General features: G+C 36.0%; 1 protein-coding gene across 4 annotated transcripts in view; it reads right to left on the bottom strand.

Annotated features, from left to right (window-relative positions):
• The window catches only part of ERCC6 (ERCC excision repair 6, chromatin remodeling factor), a 51,043-nt gene that overhangs the window by 2,909 nt on the left and 28,634 nt on the right, over positions 1-19,500 (bottom strand). For all 4 annotated transcript variants that reach the window (XM_054831280.1, XM_054831281.1, XM_054831282.1 and 1 more), the window contains 13 exons: positions 18,074-18,209; positions 12,074-12,244; positions 11,410-11,586; positions 9,961-10,077; positions 8,670-8,765; positions 6,650-6,868; positions 5,758-5,868; positions 5,235-5,354; positions 4,143-4,237; positions 2,109-2,254; positions 1,294-2,025; positions 469-670; positions 77-155 (listed from right to left, as the gene is read on the bottom strand). In XM_054831280.1, coding sequence (XP_054687255.1) covers positions 77-155; positions 469-670; positions 1,294-2,025; positions 2,109-2,254; positions 4,143-4,237; positions 5,235-5,354; positions 5,758-5,868; positions 6,650-6,868; positions 8,670-8,765; positions 9,961-10,077; positions 11,410-11,586; positions 12,074-12,244; positions 18,074-18,209 — 2,401 coding nt within the window. The remainder of the gene's footprint in view (positions 1-76; positions 156-468; positions 671-1,293; positions 2,026-2,108; positions 2,255-4,142; positions 4,238-5,234; positions 5,355-5,757; positions 5,869-6,649; positions 6,869-8,669; positions 8,766-9,960; positions 10,078-11,409; positions 11,587-12,073; positions 12,245-18,073; positions 18,210-19,500) is intronic.

Genomic DNA, 19,500 nt, shown 5'->3' with positions numbered 1-19,500 from the left:
TCAGATTTGTTGCATAAAACATAACATTTCACATATATCAACTATTAAAAGAGAAATGTCAGCTTGTGTCTCTTACCTTGCACTTCTTTGCAGGTGATGCACAAGTGGAATGTGAAGAAAGCAGCATGGAGTTTCTTTTTTGACCAAACCGACTCCTAAAAACCCACAAAAGAATTAAATCCATAAAACATACTTCTCAAAACGATTAGGGTAGTTTTGCCAAAGACACTGACTGAGTTTGTGTTTTAGGGTTCTCAAAGGCGCTCTGCCAAACTCTCTCCTCTACTGTGAGCGATAATGCTTTATTTGTACTTCAGAATGGACTTCCTAGGCTTGTAATATGCCTTCATGTCTTTATTTTTGATACATGTTACTGCAAATACCAAGTGCGAAAAAAAAATAAATAAAACCATAGCATCCTAAGGAACTCTTCTATTTTTGGAAAAGCAATGAGAGAACTGAACTTACTTTATTCCTGATGGTGCACCTGAAAGACCACTCATGCCTGTCCAGGTTGGAACACCAGAAGCAGCTCCTAAACATCGCTGTCGAGAGACTTTTAAGGCTCTTAAGGCATCTTGGGCCACTCTGTTTGCTTCTGCTTCCACCAGCACATGATCTGCACTGGTAGCTTCCATAATGGCATCATGCTTCATAACACTGTGTACCCCTAAAAAACAGAAGACACAAGAAAAGGTAAAGAAGAGCATCTCTTAATTTACATGGTTATCTGTAAAATTAAATATTCATCATTTAAGTGAATGCCAGAATCACATTTTTCCTTTTTCAGGTTGATTATATTCAGCACTTCAGGATAGTAATTTCTATTAAGAGAACCCCTTCTATCAGTTAAGCAATCAATTTGACAGCAAACCACTTCTGGTGTGCTGATGAGGTCATTATTCACAACAGACTTGGCAATTATGTGGGTAAATCGATCATTTCTATTGTTATGGACAGGACAGATAGAAGTGAAACCCTTGTGTAAATGAAGGTTGGTTACATCCTTATTTCCAGAAGAAACACTGCATTACTTCTGTATCCAAAAGTGTTTCTGGAAGGCTGCAGATCTCTGAAATGTTTGTGCCAAGGTAATTAACACATTCATAACCAGAGCATTTCAACAATGAACACTTGAATGTTTCACTATAGTAACAGAATAGTTAAAGCACGTTTTGTATTGTAGCTCTAACCATCAGAGTAACACAAGTGCTCCTTCCCTCACTTGCTTAAGTTTTATATACCTAGGTTTAAATGTCTGAGACTATTGAGCAGTCAAGTAACAACAGTTACCTGATTTTTTGAAAAGTTTCTCCAAGACGTAATCATCATTTTTCTTTGAGTCTTCCTCCTTCTCTTCACTGTTCTCCCTTCTGTATTGCTTTTGTTTCACTAGATGAGGAATGCGCTCTCCTTCAAATTTGGCATCTTTGTGATATTTCTTCTTAGACTTATCTTTGTGGCTTTCATGTGACAGCATACCCACCCTGTGCTTTGTTTTTGAGGTACATTTATAATGATTATTATCTAATTGCTCATCTTCAGTTTTAGCAACCTGCTTTTCCCAAGAGCCAGCTGCACCACATGTAAGGCTAAAATCTCCCTTGACATTTGCATTAGCTGCTCTACATACTTCATCAGCCACCACAGTGTTCAGACATTTGGCATTCTCCAAAGACCCTGCATCAGCTGGCAATGACTGGGACATAGATTTGTCAGCTCTTTCCAAGCTTTCCTCCTTGCTTTTATTCAATGAATTTGTATTAGTAGCAGCTTGCACATTATCTTTTGCATAGCTATTTTGGCCAAAGGCTTCCAAATTTCCTTTGGTTTCCTCACTTGTCTCTATTGCTTGAGAAGAAGAATTTGTCATGCGAGTTGTTGAGTAGGAATTGGATGACTTGCTGTACTTTGGCGACCTGTTTTCTGTAAGATGGAGATCACCTTTAGAAGTGTCATTATCAGGTGGCTTTTCAAGTTTCCGTTTCAATTGGTGTTTTGGGACTTGAACATCTGAACCAGTACCTGAGGGATGAATGAAATTAGCACCCGTTTATCAAACACTTCAAACTTTTTTTTGTTTTAAACAAATACGAAAAAAAGCGTACCTGCAAAAATTGCACTTGTTTCTGTCCCCTGAGACACATCTGGGTTGCTCAGAGTAAAAAGTTCATAAAGGTCATTTGATTTGAAAAAGCGCCTCTGCTTAGGGTCTTTCAGCACTCTATTTGTTAAAAACTGTTTGAAGATTTGTCTAAAACAGAAAAAAAAGTACTTAGTACATGAAACAACGTCTAAGCTATGTTTAAGTACTGAATACAGTACTTAAACAGAAAACTGTATAAGCACAAATGTTACCCTGCAGAACAATTAAGCAGTGGGAAGATGATGTTAAGTTTCCAAAAGACAATCTTGAGTTAGTAACTTTCAAACAACCAACTAAATTGTTAAACACAGGGATTTATTGTTTTGCAACAAGCCCATAACACAACAGGTAACCACCATCCTGAAACGTCCTATGAGGCATCCCTTAACCAAGCAATAACTTCACAGCTAGATTTTTTCTTTTTGTCCATTAAAATTGAAAAGCTTGCATATATTACAATAAAACTATCAGAAAGCTCCTGAAAGAAAAACAAGAGCTTGTTAAAAAGACAACATTTTAAGGTTTCAGTTGGTTGGAGGAATCAAAAGCAGCAGCGTAGCTCAGTCTGATGGTGATGACTGAATGACAACCACTGAAAAGGGAAATCAGATTTGTGGTTGAGACGAAGGGAAAAAAGAACCTATCTGCAGAGGACTGAAAGGAACAAGTTTGGATGAGAATAAGCTGCAAAAAGCCTTCTAGTATTAGTAAGTCTACTTCTATGCCACGTTTGTACTACATAGCTTTTGATTGCAAATTCTAGAAACTATTTTCCTGTACAAAAAATCCATCCCCAAATAAAGCTAGAAATCAGCTTTCAAGAAGTGTTATCATCATGGTTTTGGCTCTTCTGGCATTAAGCAGGGAAACTATTTTTAAATCCAATATGCAAAAATTAAGTTTAAATGTAGGTGCCAGCTACTGCAATGCACCCACCAGAAGACTTTACAGTTTTTAAGAATTAACTAAGCTTCATAGCTTCCTGCAAGGGTGATCACATATTTGCAGGGAATAAAACACAGGCAAAGATAAAAGACAACTTGCTTAAAGTTCATAGTCCATTGCACTGTTCTAGAAATAAATGAATTTCTGATGGCTGTCCTGACCCTTAGAGCCCACTTCCTTGATGTGGTCAGTGTTGTTCAAACAGAAGCATGCCAGAGGGATACAAGCCAATCAACAGCGGATGCTTTGTGTCCATGTGGTAAAACAGATTAAAAAAGGCACTCAATAAGTGCGGGTATTTCATTATTTAGAGCTTTTCATTCACCTGCACTTTCAAAGAGGATATTCCAGTTCTAAAGAGTAATGCCTAGACAGAGGATTCCCATGTACATTCATTTGAAATTCATGTGAATGAAGCTAACTACTGAGAAAGCTGAATGGGGAAGCAAACCAAAAAGATTTCATTGATTTAGAAATGCAAGCACTTTAAGGCTTTATCTACATTTTGGAATAAATAATGAGAATATGACTGGTGGTTCTTGGGATTTAAATCTCTTACTTTGGAATGATTTAAGAATAAAATCAAATTTGGTTTGCAGAGTAGTAGATGGATGGATGTACCACATACACCTTCATATATGCTAGAGACAATATAAAGAATTTGTTGATTTCAGTTTGCATTTCAGACTTCTTGAGTGTCATGTTCTGAGTAAGGGGCTCATTTTTTGCTCATTTCTGTGCCTCATACTCTCTCATTTACAGTGAATTCAGGATGTGCTGGACACAGCTGGTGGAACAGATTGATGAAGTGTAGTTAGCATGTGGGCCTTGGAGCTAGAGAGGCAGCTGGGAGTCTAATAGTAGAATAAGGCCCATTTCTCAGCAGAAATTTTTAAAAGTTTTCCATGACATGCCCATCATGACCAAGGTTAGGGGTTACAAGCCACGTGTGCACACGCACAGGTATGTATGTGACTGTTACACCAGCTCAGATTCACTACAAACACTTTCTTTAGCATACAGCTGTATCCACGGAATCGTTCTGACTGACCTGTGGTATATCTTCTCTTCAATAGTACCTGCAGTGAGAAGCCTATACACAGTCACCTGTTTCTTTTGGCCTATTCTCCAAGCACGTTCCCGAGCCTGGAATAGAAAAGGTTTGGTTACCAGACGTTAGCCTCTCAGATGCGTGTCTGACAGAGAGCTATCAATACCACTGTTTCAGACCTAGTTTGGACATTTAACAGATAGTTCAAGAAGTTACATAGCTGTTGTATTTCTACATTAGGACAACTAACTCAGCAGGAGAGGAAAGCAATTTGGAAAGCTTACATATGTAAAATGACAAGTCTCCAATTGTGCAAAGCAATCTATGCAAAAAAATCTCAAAAAATAAAATTATGTTAAAATTAGAACTTGTATCTAGGATATATACTTTATATAGACTTATTCCAAAAGGGATCTATTTCACAGTAGAGCTTTAATATACACATTTCATTTGAAATTTTCTTTTTTTTTTCTTAACTGAAAGCTTTCCTACAAACATCTTGAACCAACCACTAGAACAGACCACTCTAGGTCAGACTGCACACCTGCAGATCTCAGAGCTATGTACGATTTCCACCAAAAATAGTTTTTTCCTCTCAAATGTGTAAGCCCTACATACTGTTAAGGGATCTGATAAACCAGAGTCTCATCACATCATCAGATACAGAACAACTTCTTTAAGAAGTTAAGTTTAAGTTTTCTTACAACCTGCATTGCCAGCATGAACAGTCATGCCTATTGACAAGCTTGCACAGCTGTACTCTCCCTTCAGAAACATCTAGTTTGTTTATTTGTTTAAAAACCATTTCAACTATTTGTTTGGCTACACTCTAAACAGAGTATATGAATCAACAATATTGAAGAGTGGTAAGGTATAACAGCATAAAGGGGATGTGGTGGGAACCACTTAAATTGGCTTTGCCACAAGAGTAATCATAATGTGGAACTGCACCCTGAGCAACCATTGCTGGGAACAGCAACTTAGGGAAGAGCAACATAGTGCTTTAACACTATTTGAGGAGATAAATGTCATTCCACCTTCAGTTTTATTTCAACTTAGCTGGTAAATGAAATGTAATGAAACAAAACTCACCTGTGTGTCTGTACTGGGATTCCAGTCAGGATCATAAATAATAACCCGGTCAGCACCAGTCAAGTTAACTCCAATGCCACCAACACGAGTTGTTAGAAGAAAAATAAATATGGATTTGTCCTATAACACAAGAGAATTTAATAACGCAAGAATTACCAAAGTACAAGATATTTTTTTAATTTCTTGGATTCTTTTATCAGCATTATTTGCAAAGATGCGAAGGGAGCCAAGAAAAGGAATACGTTTCCTTGTTTAACATCTCTTTTGACAAATAAAAGTAGTTTGATCTAAATTTCATTTACTGTTGTCCAATAAAATTTCTTCTCCCCCTTTTCAATTGCTTTTTTTTCTTAGCAGAAAACCCAACTTCCCCCCCCCCCAAAGAAAGTGGTTTCATTTGACTGAACTCCCCAGTTTTGTCTCTCAAACCTGAAGTAGTATATTTAAAAACAGATTAAAAAGGAATGCAAGAACTCAACCATACTCACTAATAGGCATTAGTGTGGGGGATGCAACATCTCACCTCATTATATCTTGTTACCAGGGGCTGTCTGGAAGCTATTGTTGTGGTGCCATCCATCCTGAGGTAGGAATAGTTTCTGTCTCTCACAAAGACTTCAAGTATCTGCAGCATCTGTTGTGATGGAAAAAAAATAATGAAATCCAGACGTGAAGACTAAGCAATTGTCTGATCAAGGCATAAGAATTTCTGGTACTAACTGCAGTGCCAATCAAACAAACAAGATGACGATCAAAAACTTTTGAATCTTAAATGAGCAGAAAACTCATTAACATATGTAATTAGGGGAGAAAAAAAAAAGTAGTTATTTCACTGCTGAACACACAAGTAGAGTGTTTGTACTTGGTTTAGGAAGTCCAGATCCATGGTCTCAAGACAATTAATGAGATAAATAGTGCAGCATTCCAGGGAATCCACGGAAGCAAGAAAAAATTGTGAATACATAGGGAAAACAAATGAAAGTCGCTGTCTGTGCTACTGGCCCAAAGCACACAATTCTGAGGATTAGATGCACAAGTGCACTAAACAGAGTGACCAAACGGACTACCAATTCTATCCTGAAACTACACAGTAGGGACAACAGGGACAATAAATACATCACCACTGCTTCAGCCTGGTATTATATGGGTACAACTGATACAAGCTTTGACCCAGTATATTGAATTTGGGCAACACTGCCACAACACTGTCATTCCAGTAAAGCCTGCTGAGCTTGGGAACTGGTCTCCAATTACTCCAAACACATTAGTCATTTTCGTATCTTTTTCACGAAGATGTTAATTTTCTGAGAAGGACACTACAAAAGGTGGTTCTAATTACTCCTGTTGGGACACATACACACTTACTTTTTTAGTTTTAGTAAAAACTAAACCTAAAACCAATTATCTCATCTTACCTGTCTTGACTGCGTAAAAAACAACACTCTGTGACCTTGCTTGTGCCATATTTTCAGCAAGGATTCTACCACTATCATTTTTCCAGAACGTTTCCAATATCCAAGCTGATCTGCTTCCTCCACTTCAGCATCTGGTACACCTTTCAAAATCCTGGGACCACCAGAGAAGAGGTCAGGGTGGTTGCAAATCTTTCTCAAAGCTACCAGTCCTGAGAAAATCTAAAGAAGACAGAAGAAAAAATATTTTTATTTTCTTGACAAATACTTGTGTCTATATGGGATGTGGCTGAGAAAAATAAACAGCAATGGATTAATCCATTCATCATCAAGAAGTTTGTTTTTAATAGTGGTTTGCTCTTCAGAGAAGCCAAAGGACACTAATACTCATTTCATGGAAAGTTAGGAAAAATCAGTACAAGAGAATGTCAAGGAAATTTTATGTTCTTGTGAGCCTATTCTGGTGACGAGCATTCTGCAACAATTTCCACATTAGCAAAAGCAGTCCCTAGCTGTAACTCACAATTTTTTTCCTACTCAAAAGGAAAAATTCCACCAAGTTTCCAACCCCTGCCATGTTAGCAGATAACTTGACAGACCTTGAGGATAGCAAGTATACCCACCAGAATGCATGGTAACAAAGAACAGATGAGTAAACATTTTTGAACAAACATATGAAGATGGAAATTACCACTTCTGATGCCATATTAGAAGGCTTCTGTTCAGTTATTAATTCAATAATATTACAAGTGTTATTTATTCTTCTGATAGAATGGGCACTCATAAAAATGAACTAGCTTGAAACAGCAAATCCCTCAATCTTCTATCACTACAAGTTGGATGAGCCTGCTCAAAATTTATGGTTTATTTGTACAATGAGGTCTTTGTTTTTCAGCTGGGATTCACTGCTGTCATCACAAAACATCTAATAAAAACATTGACATTTACAGTTCAAAATTTTCAGAACTGTAGCAAACATGACAGCTCATTCTGTAACATCTTAGAGAGATTTCTGCAGATAGTCTTGTACAAGCCATCTCTTGAAGATCAAGCTCCTTAAAATAATTCTTATTGGGATAACTAAAATTGCTAGGCACTTGAAAAAACTTGGCCACTATATCTGTGTGACATCTGGAAAAATAAAAAAGTCAAAACAGTGACAAGGTCAACATCTGCTTTGCATGGCACTGCATTATACATGGCTGTACTGACCATGCAACTAACTAGAGGCACTGGGGTTGAGGGGAGAAGGCATTTCATAGTTCACAGGACAAGGAAATGTGGTGAATTACACATTATAACCAAGAAATATTAATTATACTCTTACAAGCAATAAATCTGTATCCTGCAGCTAAAAGGGGAGTGAAAAACGTCCACTGCCTGCATACAAAAGTCAAATGGAACGGATGCGTGCAATGTAGGTGTCACAGGGAATAGCAAACTTTTTACACAGACAACAGCAAGCATTTGAAACTGTATTTCAATTACTGCTGTCATCCTGGCCTCAGCAATTTCAACACTTGCATTGTGAGGAGGAAGGCAAAAGATGTTGAAGTGACTAGTGAGACAATAACAATGCTTGCTATTTGCTCTGCTACATGTTAAGACTGTGAAATAATCAACTGTTGCATCACAAAGTTATCAGACCTAAACTGTACTCTCAGGACAAATTATGCTTTTCCTTTGCTTCACTTTTGCGACTGGTTAAAAAGCATACATATGGTTATCTAGAACAGGTCATCCAACAAACCATAATTTGTTCCCAAGATCACAAACATACTGTCAAGACCACTGCATTCCTACTTTTATTATTTGGTCATGCCACTACACAGGGCTAACTAACTCTACATATTCCATGGAACATTTCTGAGGGAAAAAAAAAAAGCAGACATTCACAAAAGCAGAACTGACATCTGTGTGTTTGCTTCCCTTTCGGCTCAGAATCCAGCTAGAAGAATGACAAGGTCAGTCCATGACTTTATCCATCAAACTCTACCTGCCATTAACCTTAATTAATGCCAACCTGCATGTCTCCATTGAGAATCTGGTAAACTTCTTTAGAGTTGATGAAATTTTGATAGACTTGACGCTGCTCATCCGTCAAACGGCAAAAGAGAACCTACCAAAACAAACAAACAAACTGCTCAAGCCCAACCAGTTTTAATGAGGTAACTCTGCAGTGTTAGCATTCTCTCAAAGCTATGTTTATAGTAAATGCCTTCCACTGTGTGTCTGTTATGTCCCTTAAAACTTGCGAATTCTTAGTACCTCATGGGAAAACTAGGTTAGCACATGTAATCTGTTCTGTCATTAGTCTTTGAGTGTGAGCATAAAATGATTTTGCAGATGGTCTGATGGACTAAAATGGAACAAAGTCACTTCCTTGCAACCTGCAAGGCACCTGACATTATGCCATAACTTAAACTTATGTAGTGCCCTGTGATTCACAAGAACAAAAATCAAATTTCTTTAATCTGTCGATGATTGCATTCTTTAGAGTAAATAGCCCAGACTCTTTAAAGTATATAGAAATTCAAAATTTGATTAAAAAATCTTTATACTGCACAGCAGAAATTGTGTACGGCCTACTCATTCATTATGTACTTTCTGTACTGTCTTACAAAGACTAGCACAGCTACTTTTCTTTTGGAGGGAGGAGACAGGAGGGAAAAGAGTGAGGAGAGGACAAGAAAACCTGAAGCACTGAAACCTGAGTGGCAGAAGAATCCAATAATTACTACAAGTAAGCATTTCAAGTGAGAATTTCAGTTGTTTAAATAATCCTTTCAACCTCCTCTACTTTGAATCAAAATGTTTCCTGAAAAATATCCCACCTCTTCGTAGAGCAAACAAGTTCTAGCTCAAAAGGCTTATATTTTGGAAATTTATTAGAATGTACAGACCTAGCTAACTTGCAGTATGAACAACTGCCATCAAGTATTTCTCTACTATTTGCTGCCCAAATTAACTTTTTTATATCAGGAAACAATGTTAAAGTGTCCAAAAGATGCACATTGGAAACACCCCACAGACAACTCATTTGTATGCACCTGTGGCCTAGGACAGACCTGGCTGCACTTCATATAGCCTTTGCTTTTTTAGATGAGACTGTACTTGCATAGACCCTGCAAAACTACAACCATTTAATACTCAGAAAACAGGTGAAAAGAATAAGGAATTTGAAAGCCCTACACCTTATCTTTAGTTAAAACAGCATTTCATCTGCTATTAACACAAATTATTTCCAAATGTCCATGAAAAAGAGGATTTTGGGGAGGGAGAGGGTTCAGATCTTTTAGTAAAGATAAGCAAACCTGTTCATTTTTATCTGGAAGTGAAAGGTTCATTTTTACATCAGCCTTCATTCTTCGCAGCAAGTAGGGGTTTATGGTGTCCCTTAACACACAGGCACATTTGTATGCAGTTTTTACCTGAAGAAGGAAGAAAAAGCAAAAGTTGTATTTTGGTTCTTGCTATTAATTTTAGCAACAAGCAAGATTCCATAATTAGTAATATGAAAATCCTAATAAAATGAGATTATGATTTATGTGGATCTACAGTTACACATTCAACACAACATGAATTGCAATAAAATTCATGCTAGTAACAATAACATTGAATAGATATCTGAGTCTTCCTCAGATACCACTGATTTATCTTTCCTGATTTAGTGTAATTTAAGAGACCAGAAATGAGAGATTTCTTTTAGAAACCAATCTAAGAAGAGAGTATAAACTTGCACAGAACCAAAATCCACAAAAAAACCTGCTAATACATATACTGAAGATCAAAAAAGAAGCCTGCAGCAATGGTGGTTACTGGACAATAAGTGAAGATTAGTACCCGCTTGGGACTATTAAAAAAAAATCGGTACAAGAAAATCCCCATGATCACAGAAACGAGAGGTCACTCTGGCCTTAAATGGAGCATATGGTTCTATAATGGGTAATGGATGTGTGAGATGGGTATTAACTGTACATAATGGCTAAAAATACCTTCATTTCTCTTAAAGCAAAACAAAGAATATAATAAATTATTGATACGTAAAAAACAAGTTAGCTGTCCAATTTAGTAAATTACTAAGCTTTAGACAAGGGAAGTACTTAAAACTTTAGAAATGTATGTGTGCAAAACATTACAAAACTATTTAAAAGGATACAAGTTTATTAGCATTTATATGAAATTTAGTTTGCAGATTATTATGCAGACAATTTATCTATCAGCTAATTTGAAAAATGTTTAAGAAGTCATAAATACTGAGAACTACAACTACAAAGATTAATAGATATTCAAAATATTCCAAATAATTTTTGCTTGCAAAATTAAATAGTTTATCTACTTTCAATACCTTTTTTAGCTTTTTAAAAATGAAAACGATTTTCGGTTTGGATTTAAGGATTCCTCTATTGTATAATTTGCTGAAGCTTGATATCAAACAGGAAAGTTCTATTTAAATACATCAAAATATACATCAAAATCAATCCCCTTCCACCCCAACTTACTTATCTTTACATCAAATAATACTTCTGATGATTTACAGTTTAGGGCTTTTGACAAGAAAACTTTGTGTATAAGCTACACCCCTGTATAAATGAAATGGTCTCATTTAGTTGAATAGTTCTTTTCACATATGCAGCAGTTAAAAACACATGCAACTCTTTTGGGTTAGTGTCTAGAACATACATCATGAGGTACATTTAAAGTCAGTTTTGAAACAACATAACAGTTTCCTTCAGACAATGTGATATTTTTGATGCATTTACCTGGACAGGAGAGGCATTGGCATATCCTCCCATTGTTATTGGAACAGAAAATTGCTCCATGAACACAGGCAGTGTTCCCAATTTCCCTGGGAATACAAAGTCAAAGAGGGACCAGAGCTCCTTTAGATTATTTTGCATGGGAGAGCCAGACAAGATGATTCGATGGGGTGTGCGGAACTATTAATTAAAAAAAAAAAACAAAAACAAAACAACATAAAACCAAAAGAAAGTTATTTTCATGGCTCATGGTGTAGCCTGCCTCCTGCCTCAAGAGGATATTCAATTTCACCATCAATGAATTCTCATTTTAGAATATGTGGCCTCATATTCCTGAAATAAACAGCTTTCTGCAATAAATTTTCAATAAACCGTTAGGAGAAAATGAACACCAGCAATCTGATATTTATCCCTATGGTAAATTACTACACAATTTGACGTTTCTGATTTTTTTTTTCCCCTCGACCATACTTCTGTAAATTTACTGACATAAACTCATTTAAAATGTTAAATAAATTAAATAGACAAATACAGACCGTTGTGATTTATGCTTTTATTCTTTATTAATGGTCAAACATATATTTTTATCATAAAGTAATACAAGTTATTAGATTTTGGAACCTCCCCTCCAGCCCTTAAAATCTTTCATTTATCTTTTATGAAGTACCTGCTTGCATGCAAGTGTGACTGCGGCATTTGGATTTCGGATTTTGTGACCCTCATCCAGAATCACATAATGCCAGTCATAGCTGTGGATGTTATCCTGCATCAGTCGAATGTATGAATAAGATGTAATTAAAATTCCATGGCATGAAGCAATTTCACGAATTAGTTTCACCTAAAAGCAAAAGGTGCACACTGTCAGTAACGGTGAGACAGAAAACTCAGACCTACTCAACTACAGGCTTGCTGCCCAAAGCATGTACAAAAAGTTTTGAAAAGCAGATATATAATTTACTGTGCAAAGAAAATAAGTATAGGCAAGGCTTTGATTATATGATTCTTAGCTCATCTGTAAGAGAATGAAGCACTTGGAAACTGTGGGGTTTTTTTGTTTGTTTGTTTTTTTAAAAGGCAATGTCTGAAAAAACAAACATTAAATTTGATTAAAGTAACTGGTTTCTTCAAGTTCTTCTATATTCACCTCACAACCCCAGCTTTGTGTACTGCATGCAAGATTTAGAGAGTAAGAGGAAAATTAAACAAGTGAAAAAACAAAAACAATCACAAGAATCTATTTAGTTAATCCTAAATTCTGTCCAACCTCTCTCATTAATAGGATTAATATATTTGTTATTAACCTTCAAATTTTGCGCTTGTCTTGTAAGCTATATCCTTCCCCCAAGTTTTTACTAGCCTTTATAGCTGTAAATTATGTAGGACAGGGACAGTCTGTATCCCTGTCCACAGTATTCAGGCCTCATCTTTCTTGCATTTATCCTCCACATACAAATCTAAAAGACGATGGGCTGGGAGGTGATTCTGGATGAAACAAACAAACCCAAAGTAACAGAAAAAAAGTGGAACCACCACAGAATTTGCTGAAAGACAAAACCTTTATTACTAGAAGTGTCTTTAAAAACAAAAAAAACCAAAAAACAAAACAAAACCACAAAAAAATCCATTTCAGACTCAGATGGTGTTAAAAGTTCATGAGCAAGAAATTTTACAATAAGATATCAAAGACATAACTCAAGATTCGAAAAGTAATTCTGTGTTTAACTATTCAAGAATTTCTACTTTCTGATTATCATCTCCTGATAAAACCATTACATATTATTTTATGTTGACATCATGATTCTCAAGAGAAAATGTAATCTTTAGAACAATTTGTACTACAGACAGAGTAGGATTTCTAGGCAGGTGTGGACATCCAAAGCTTAATTCTACTTGGTACATTGCCCATAGTCTGTAACCGTGTCCTAGAGCCTCGGCAATGGCCTATCATAGAATATTGTAGACATCTCTACCGAAACACTTAAAAGACAAATCATCTCGGGCGATTTCAAATTAAAAGCTTGTAAAATATGTAACCTCTCCTAGTTTTTGCAATTAATAGGGTATGTCTGCAATTAGCCTGACTTACAGAATGCTACACTGTTGTCATTAAAAGATGTTTTGTGAAAGTGCTGCTGTTATTATGGAGGCTCAAGAGACCAATCCCTCCTAGAGGGCAAACAGTGGACTAGTAGAAAACAACTGCCATAAATCACGTTGTCAGGTAGCAGAGAGAACAGAAGTGAAACACAGGCACATGAAGGCCATTCACTGTAAACACGCCACAGCAGAATCCTAGTCAGGATTTACTGAACCTGTAATTAATTAAAGTTTCCTTCAAGCTAAATTTTTAATAAACAAGGATTTGTGCTGACAATGAAGAAATACAACACCAGAATTTTATCAACTCACGCTACGACACTTATTAACTCTCATTTTACTGCATTGGGTACTTTCTCAGAGGTTGCCTTCACTTTAGTTGGAATATTTTAAATATAATTTTGTATATATTATATAAATATAAATTTAAATATTTTCAAATATAACAAATTTAATATTGGATACATACTGTTTTGATGCTGTGGCATTTCAGAATTGATGCTTTTTTATCATGTGTTCTCTAATTCACATTTCCTGTTTGGTTAGATTCAGGCATGTTTAATTCCCTCTCCCCCCCCCCCCCCCCCCCCCCCAAATACACTTCAACGAAATATTTCAGGGCATGCAGTGTTAAACTGAAAAAAAAAAAAATCAGCCTAAGAGAGACAAATCCTACTAATGCCAAAAGATTACACAGCAGTTATCTAGCTTTGAATTTCTGAACTCTGGCCTTTAAAAGATGCTAATGAATAGAAGAACATGCAAGTAGATTGAGTAATTCTGATCTTGTAGTTCTGTTCAGCACAGTTATTTCAGGCCTTTACAATTCAAGGACAGTATTTTCTCCTAACTTAGGGTGGTAAGTTGATTGTGTTGCCTTGTCTTCACTGGGACACTGGAAGATTTTTGGCAAGCACCATTTCTTAAGGCTAAAACAATTACGATTTATTCTAAGGACACATCTCTAAGCAACTGGTTTTTTTCCTGTTGGTATCTTGCTGTAGCTACAAGTTTGTTTCTGAAGCTACAAAAACAGGACAATTTTTTTAACTGATGCTTATAGAAATAAGGTTTATCTTTTTAAGCATAAAGTAGTCTTTTAAAAATATTTAAGAGGACCTGAACTCTTACATAATATTATGTATTAAAAATGGTAATTTTCTTAAACAGAATGTATATGTTAAGACTGAATTTAAAGAACTATACTCACTATAACTATGAAATTCTCTAAACATTCAGGTACCTTTAAGGCAAGTGTGAACTTACAGAGATGGTATCTAGTCACTTACACAACCATATATCACTTGTGAATCAAAAATGCATTCTTCAGCAGGCTTATCACTATCTCATAACCAACCATTAAGCCCAGAGATCCATAAATTCAACCTGTAAAACCTCTTTATTATTTCCCTGCCCCCAACAAAACAATCTAAATGGCACCATGAAGAGGCTTCAGAAGAACACATTACAATGTTTAATAATGTAAAAGTTGCAATAAAAAGAGCTAAAGCACTTACTACATATTTAACAAGAACGCTACTTCTTATGTCATGATACTAAGTTCATCTGAGTTTGGTCCTTAACTCAGAAATAGACTCTTTGGCTAAAATAGAGGTTCCACATGCAGTCATGCCAATAACTGTAACCTCTGCAGCTTATTTTCTTTACATGTAGATTGCATACTCTGTTGTGAGGGTAGAAGGTATAAAATCTTCAGTGTGAAAAGCCACCTTCAAATACACGGTTCCACAGGTGCAAGCATCAGGAACCGACAATTGCTTTCAAGGGCTGCATTGTGTGTCCAGCATTTGACCAGAATAAGGGAATGCGAAGTTACAGCTTTACAAATGGTATGTGATTACCACCAGAAAGAATTAAGCTCAGTGATACCTGTTCTAAAGATTAAGAAATTAAAAGTTCAGCCTTGATCATAAAAAAAAAAATACAGCACTCCTTCCATACATGATATGTTAAACCAAGATAACCAAAGTTCACATTGCCTCTTACGTTCTATGATTTACAAATGCTCATGTGCCATCAGAAGTTTTGAAACAGAACAAGCTCTTTGTACAGAACGCTTTTTTCCTACACTTACAGAGCCTTCTTCTCCTTATCCTCTGTTCTTTATCATAAATAAAACAGTATTTATGATATAGTATATTAGATTTACTTATTTTCTCTCATCCTTAGAGGTGTCAGAGTACTTAATATTTACAAGTTACTTTAAGCTACATCAGATTTGAGTGTAAACTATAGTAGGGGGGTTAATAGCATAAGACAGCATCACAGGACATATTTAGGCACAAACTTCAGCTGTTGTCTCTTTCTGCTAAGAAATACTGTCTTGTCTTATGGGACACCTGTCATTGCTTAACTCTTTTCCTGCAAAATTCTCCTTCATTGGTTTTAAGATTAATCTTCTTCTGTTCCTCAGAAATAATTTCTCCCTCTTTCACAGGCCTGTACAGAACAAGCTGCAATCCTGTGTTTTATGATGAACAACCTGCTGGCCAACCACTACAGGGTAACGCATTCCCCAAAATCCATTAAGATCTTCACTGTGTGATGTCCAGTTAATTTGGGTGACAATTATGTTCTTCCACCGGTCCAGACCACTCTAACCTCTGTTAGCCCAGAGGCTGAAGTGACCTTTTTCATTCCAAAGCAGATAACAACGTTCAGTTCCCCAATCCTGTCTCCCTGCAAGTTAGCTGCCCAGCACAAAGCTCTTCTCATTTACTTTGTGATAAACCATGATATACTAACAGAACAACAGGTGAATCCTGGAATTACCAGTTTAATTCCAAACAGGTCTGCACAACACTAAGGTCACAGGTGCACAGCGACTTGGCTTCTGGCCATGTAAAATTAATCTCAATAAAAGAACAAATGTATGTTCTTACGCAGTCTAACCACAATTTTCTTATTTATTTCTTAATATGCCAGAGCATAAGGGTAGAACGGTCCTTGGATGAGTATTGTAAAGTTAACACATGCAAAAGCAGTCTCCTGTAATGCCATAGGTTATCAGAAAATGGACTTGTCACATGATCAGATCAATACTAACATATTCATAAAGAAAATGTATACTGAAAAGAAATTCTAGGCAGGAGTATCACCTGGCCTTTATTTTACGTGATATATTTTCAGTATACAAGTGTTATTTATGCTAGTAAATTAGTAGTAAACTTTTCTTGCAGGTGTAAGGACAACTAGAATGGGAAAGGTTTTTTTTTTTTGTTTTTTTTTTTTAAAAAAAACACCCTTTACTTTAGTCATAAGCTTGCTGTTTTCTGATTAAGAGGCATCTAGGAAAAAAATGTGCATGAGGTAAAGACCACATCAGCAGTGACACTTGTTTAAAGCATACTGTTGCAGATCTCGGAAAATGAGGCATTAGGGCAGAATTAGAGAACTGAACATATCCAAAGTGGTCATATGATAACCAAATTCCTTCATTTTAAGTTGTTGAGTAGACATTTGTGGGACCACAATGGGAAGGTGAAGTCCTGAAAACCTGACTGCTTCTGCAGATGGAAAAATTTGAGCCAGTCTGTCAAGTGCTTTAATTAACAAATATCCCAAAATAAGCACACACGATTTAATTTAGGAAGACATGCGAGCATGTTATTGAGGTCAACAGACTTTTAGGGCTTGAAAACATACCAAGTTAATTGAACAACAGGAAGCTATTAGCACATTAGAGTGTGCTATTCCTTTTTTGCCATGTACTGTAACTGCATCAATTACCTCAGAATACGTTTAATCAAGTGCAATTAAGCACCATATCATTTTAATGTTATTACAAGAAATTCAATAAATATTTAAAGAGAAATTTAAAAATGCTTTACTTAATCCTGAAAATCCATTTAAGGATGAGGCCAATGGAAAACAAAAATATACATTTTTCTTGTTTTGTTCCTGCAAGGTACCAAGGATTGAAACTTCGGACAAGTCAGGCTTATCAACTTAAGAAATGGAATAAGAACATGCATATTAAGAGACTGGCCAAGAAAATGAAAAGACAGAAAAGGCACTGCTTGGAAAAAAAAAAAAAAAGAAAACCAACAAGGTAACACTGTCATTAAAGAAAATGAGACTAGGTGACATCAACTGACATACTAACTGAAGAGACATTGCCTGTGCAAGCAAAGCCTATTAAATATTAGATCAATGATAGACTGATGCACGAAAGAGCAAGGAAAGAATTCACCAGTACTAGAAGCATGTATCTGGTGTACAGGCAGTCTAGTCATGAACTTCTAGCATGGACTACAGTACAAGCAAAGCTCAAGCAAGAAACCTGTTACTATGTTTAATTTGTTTAGGCAACGCTAGTCTATATCATAATACAAATGTACTCTGTATCATCCCCTTTTTGTCCAGTTTCCTAACAAATCTACACAAGACAGGCAACTTTTTGTTCTTTTAAAACAATCAGAAAAAGAGCACAAGCTTCCACAGAAACATTCAGGAACAGGGGATTTTTGGGGTTTTTTTTGCAAGCACAGGAAAAGAAAAAAAGAAAGAGAAAAGCTTCTGGAATTACAGAACAGATGTCAACCACTACCTTTTTGTCAGTGTAAGAACCAGTTTCATGGAGAACGGCAACTCTAAATGGAGGCCACCAAGTGTGGAATTCTTTTACCCACTGATGCATCACAGTAGCTGGACAAACAATCACTGTTGGACCCAATCCCTGGTACCTAAAATAAAGTATTCAGGGAAAAAACCCTTTAACATGAAATACATACTCTGTATTAAATGACTCATTAAAATACACACATAAAAACAACACACTTTATAGTTCAAGTGGAATATGAGAGCTATGGAAAGTAACTGGCACTTTGTTTTTCTGGAAGTCTGTTTTTTTAAAGGAAGATGAAAGAGGTACTGCTCTAAGAACCTATCCACTGAACAGTTAATGGATGCATCTATCAAGATAAACACAGAAATAGAAAAGCTCCAAACAATAAGGCATAAGGGAACTTCCTCCTGCAGTAATACAAATCAGGTTTGGGTGACTGCTGTTTCTGTAAGAGAAAAGAAATCATTAACAAACAACTGTTTCATTACTTCTGTTAAAAAGAATGTGTAACTAGTCTCACAAATGGGCTTACACCCAGGTGTTCTGCTTCATGTTGGTAATATACTGTACTATTATCACCATAATTTATAGATAAGACGAGGATTCTAAAGCAGCAAAATATATCATTCATGCAAGTTGAGACAGAGCTGGGCATAAACTGTCTCATAAATTTCTTATTCATAATCACGATTGCTTCTGAAAATTACTGAGGACATTTGAAATGAAGTCTTTCTGTATATTACATTCAGATCTACTCTTAAGGTTAAGAGAAAAATGCTCTAGGTGATCCTGCTTTAGCAGAGGAGTTAGACTAGATGCTCTCTAGAGGTCCCTTCTAACTCCTACCAATCTGTGAATCTCACACACAACAGCCAAACAAGAAGTGTTATCATCACAAACAAGTACTAACAGTCATATAGAAAATATACTAAGTAGAGGTTACTAGTAGTTATTTTTCAAATATACTTGCTCTTTTAAAAACAGAACGAAATGACTTTGCAAACAAAGACAATAGCTAGAGTAATCACATAGTGGTATGTGTCTGGTCAACTATGTACTATTCAAGTGGTAATAAATAAACTATTAAAAAAAATCACTGTAAACGTTCAAGATCACATGCATATAACAATAAAGGAGGATTTCCCAGACGCCAGCAATACCCTGCTTTAAAAAAACCTGTTAATGCCTTCAGAAACTGTTGACATTAAGAAATAATATTCTTTATTAAAAGCTTATACATATGCAGAATGACAACCTGAATGTTGCTTATCTCTTTATTATGAAAAAATATCATAACAACCTTACATAGTCTAATTAAAAAACTCCCAGCAATCCAAGGGGAAGTTAGAAATGCAAAAAATAGCTTCAGCTATGCTACAAATCCAAATAACCACTCTTAAAAATATCTA

This window comes from Grus americana, chromosome 7, assembly GCF_028858705.1.
Source record: "Grus americana isolate bGruAme1 chromosome 7, bGruAme1.mat, whole genome shotgun sequence".
Classification (NCBI taxonomy): Eukaryota; Metazoa; Chordata; class Aves; order Gruiformes; family Gruidae; genus Grus; species Grus americana.
The sequence above is the reverse complement of the archived record's forward strand: the minus strand, read 5'-3'. Positions and strand labels throughout refer to the sequence as shown.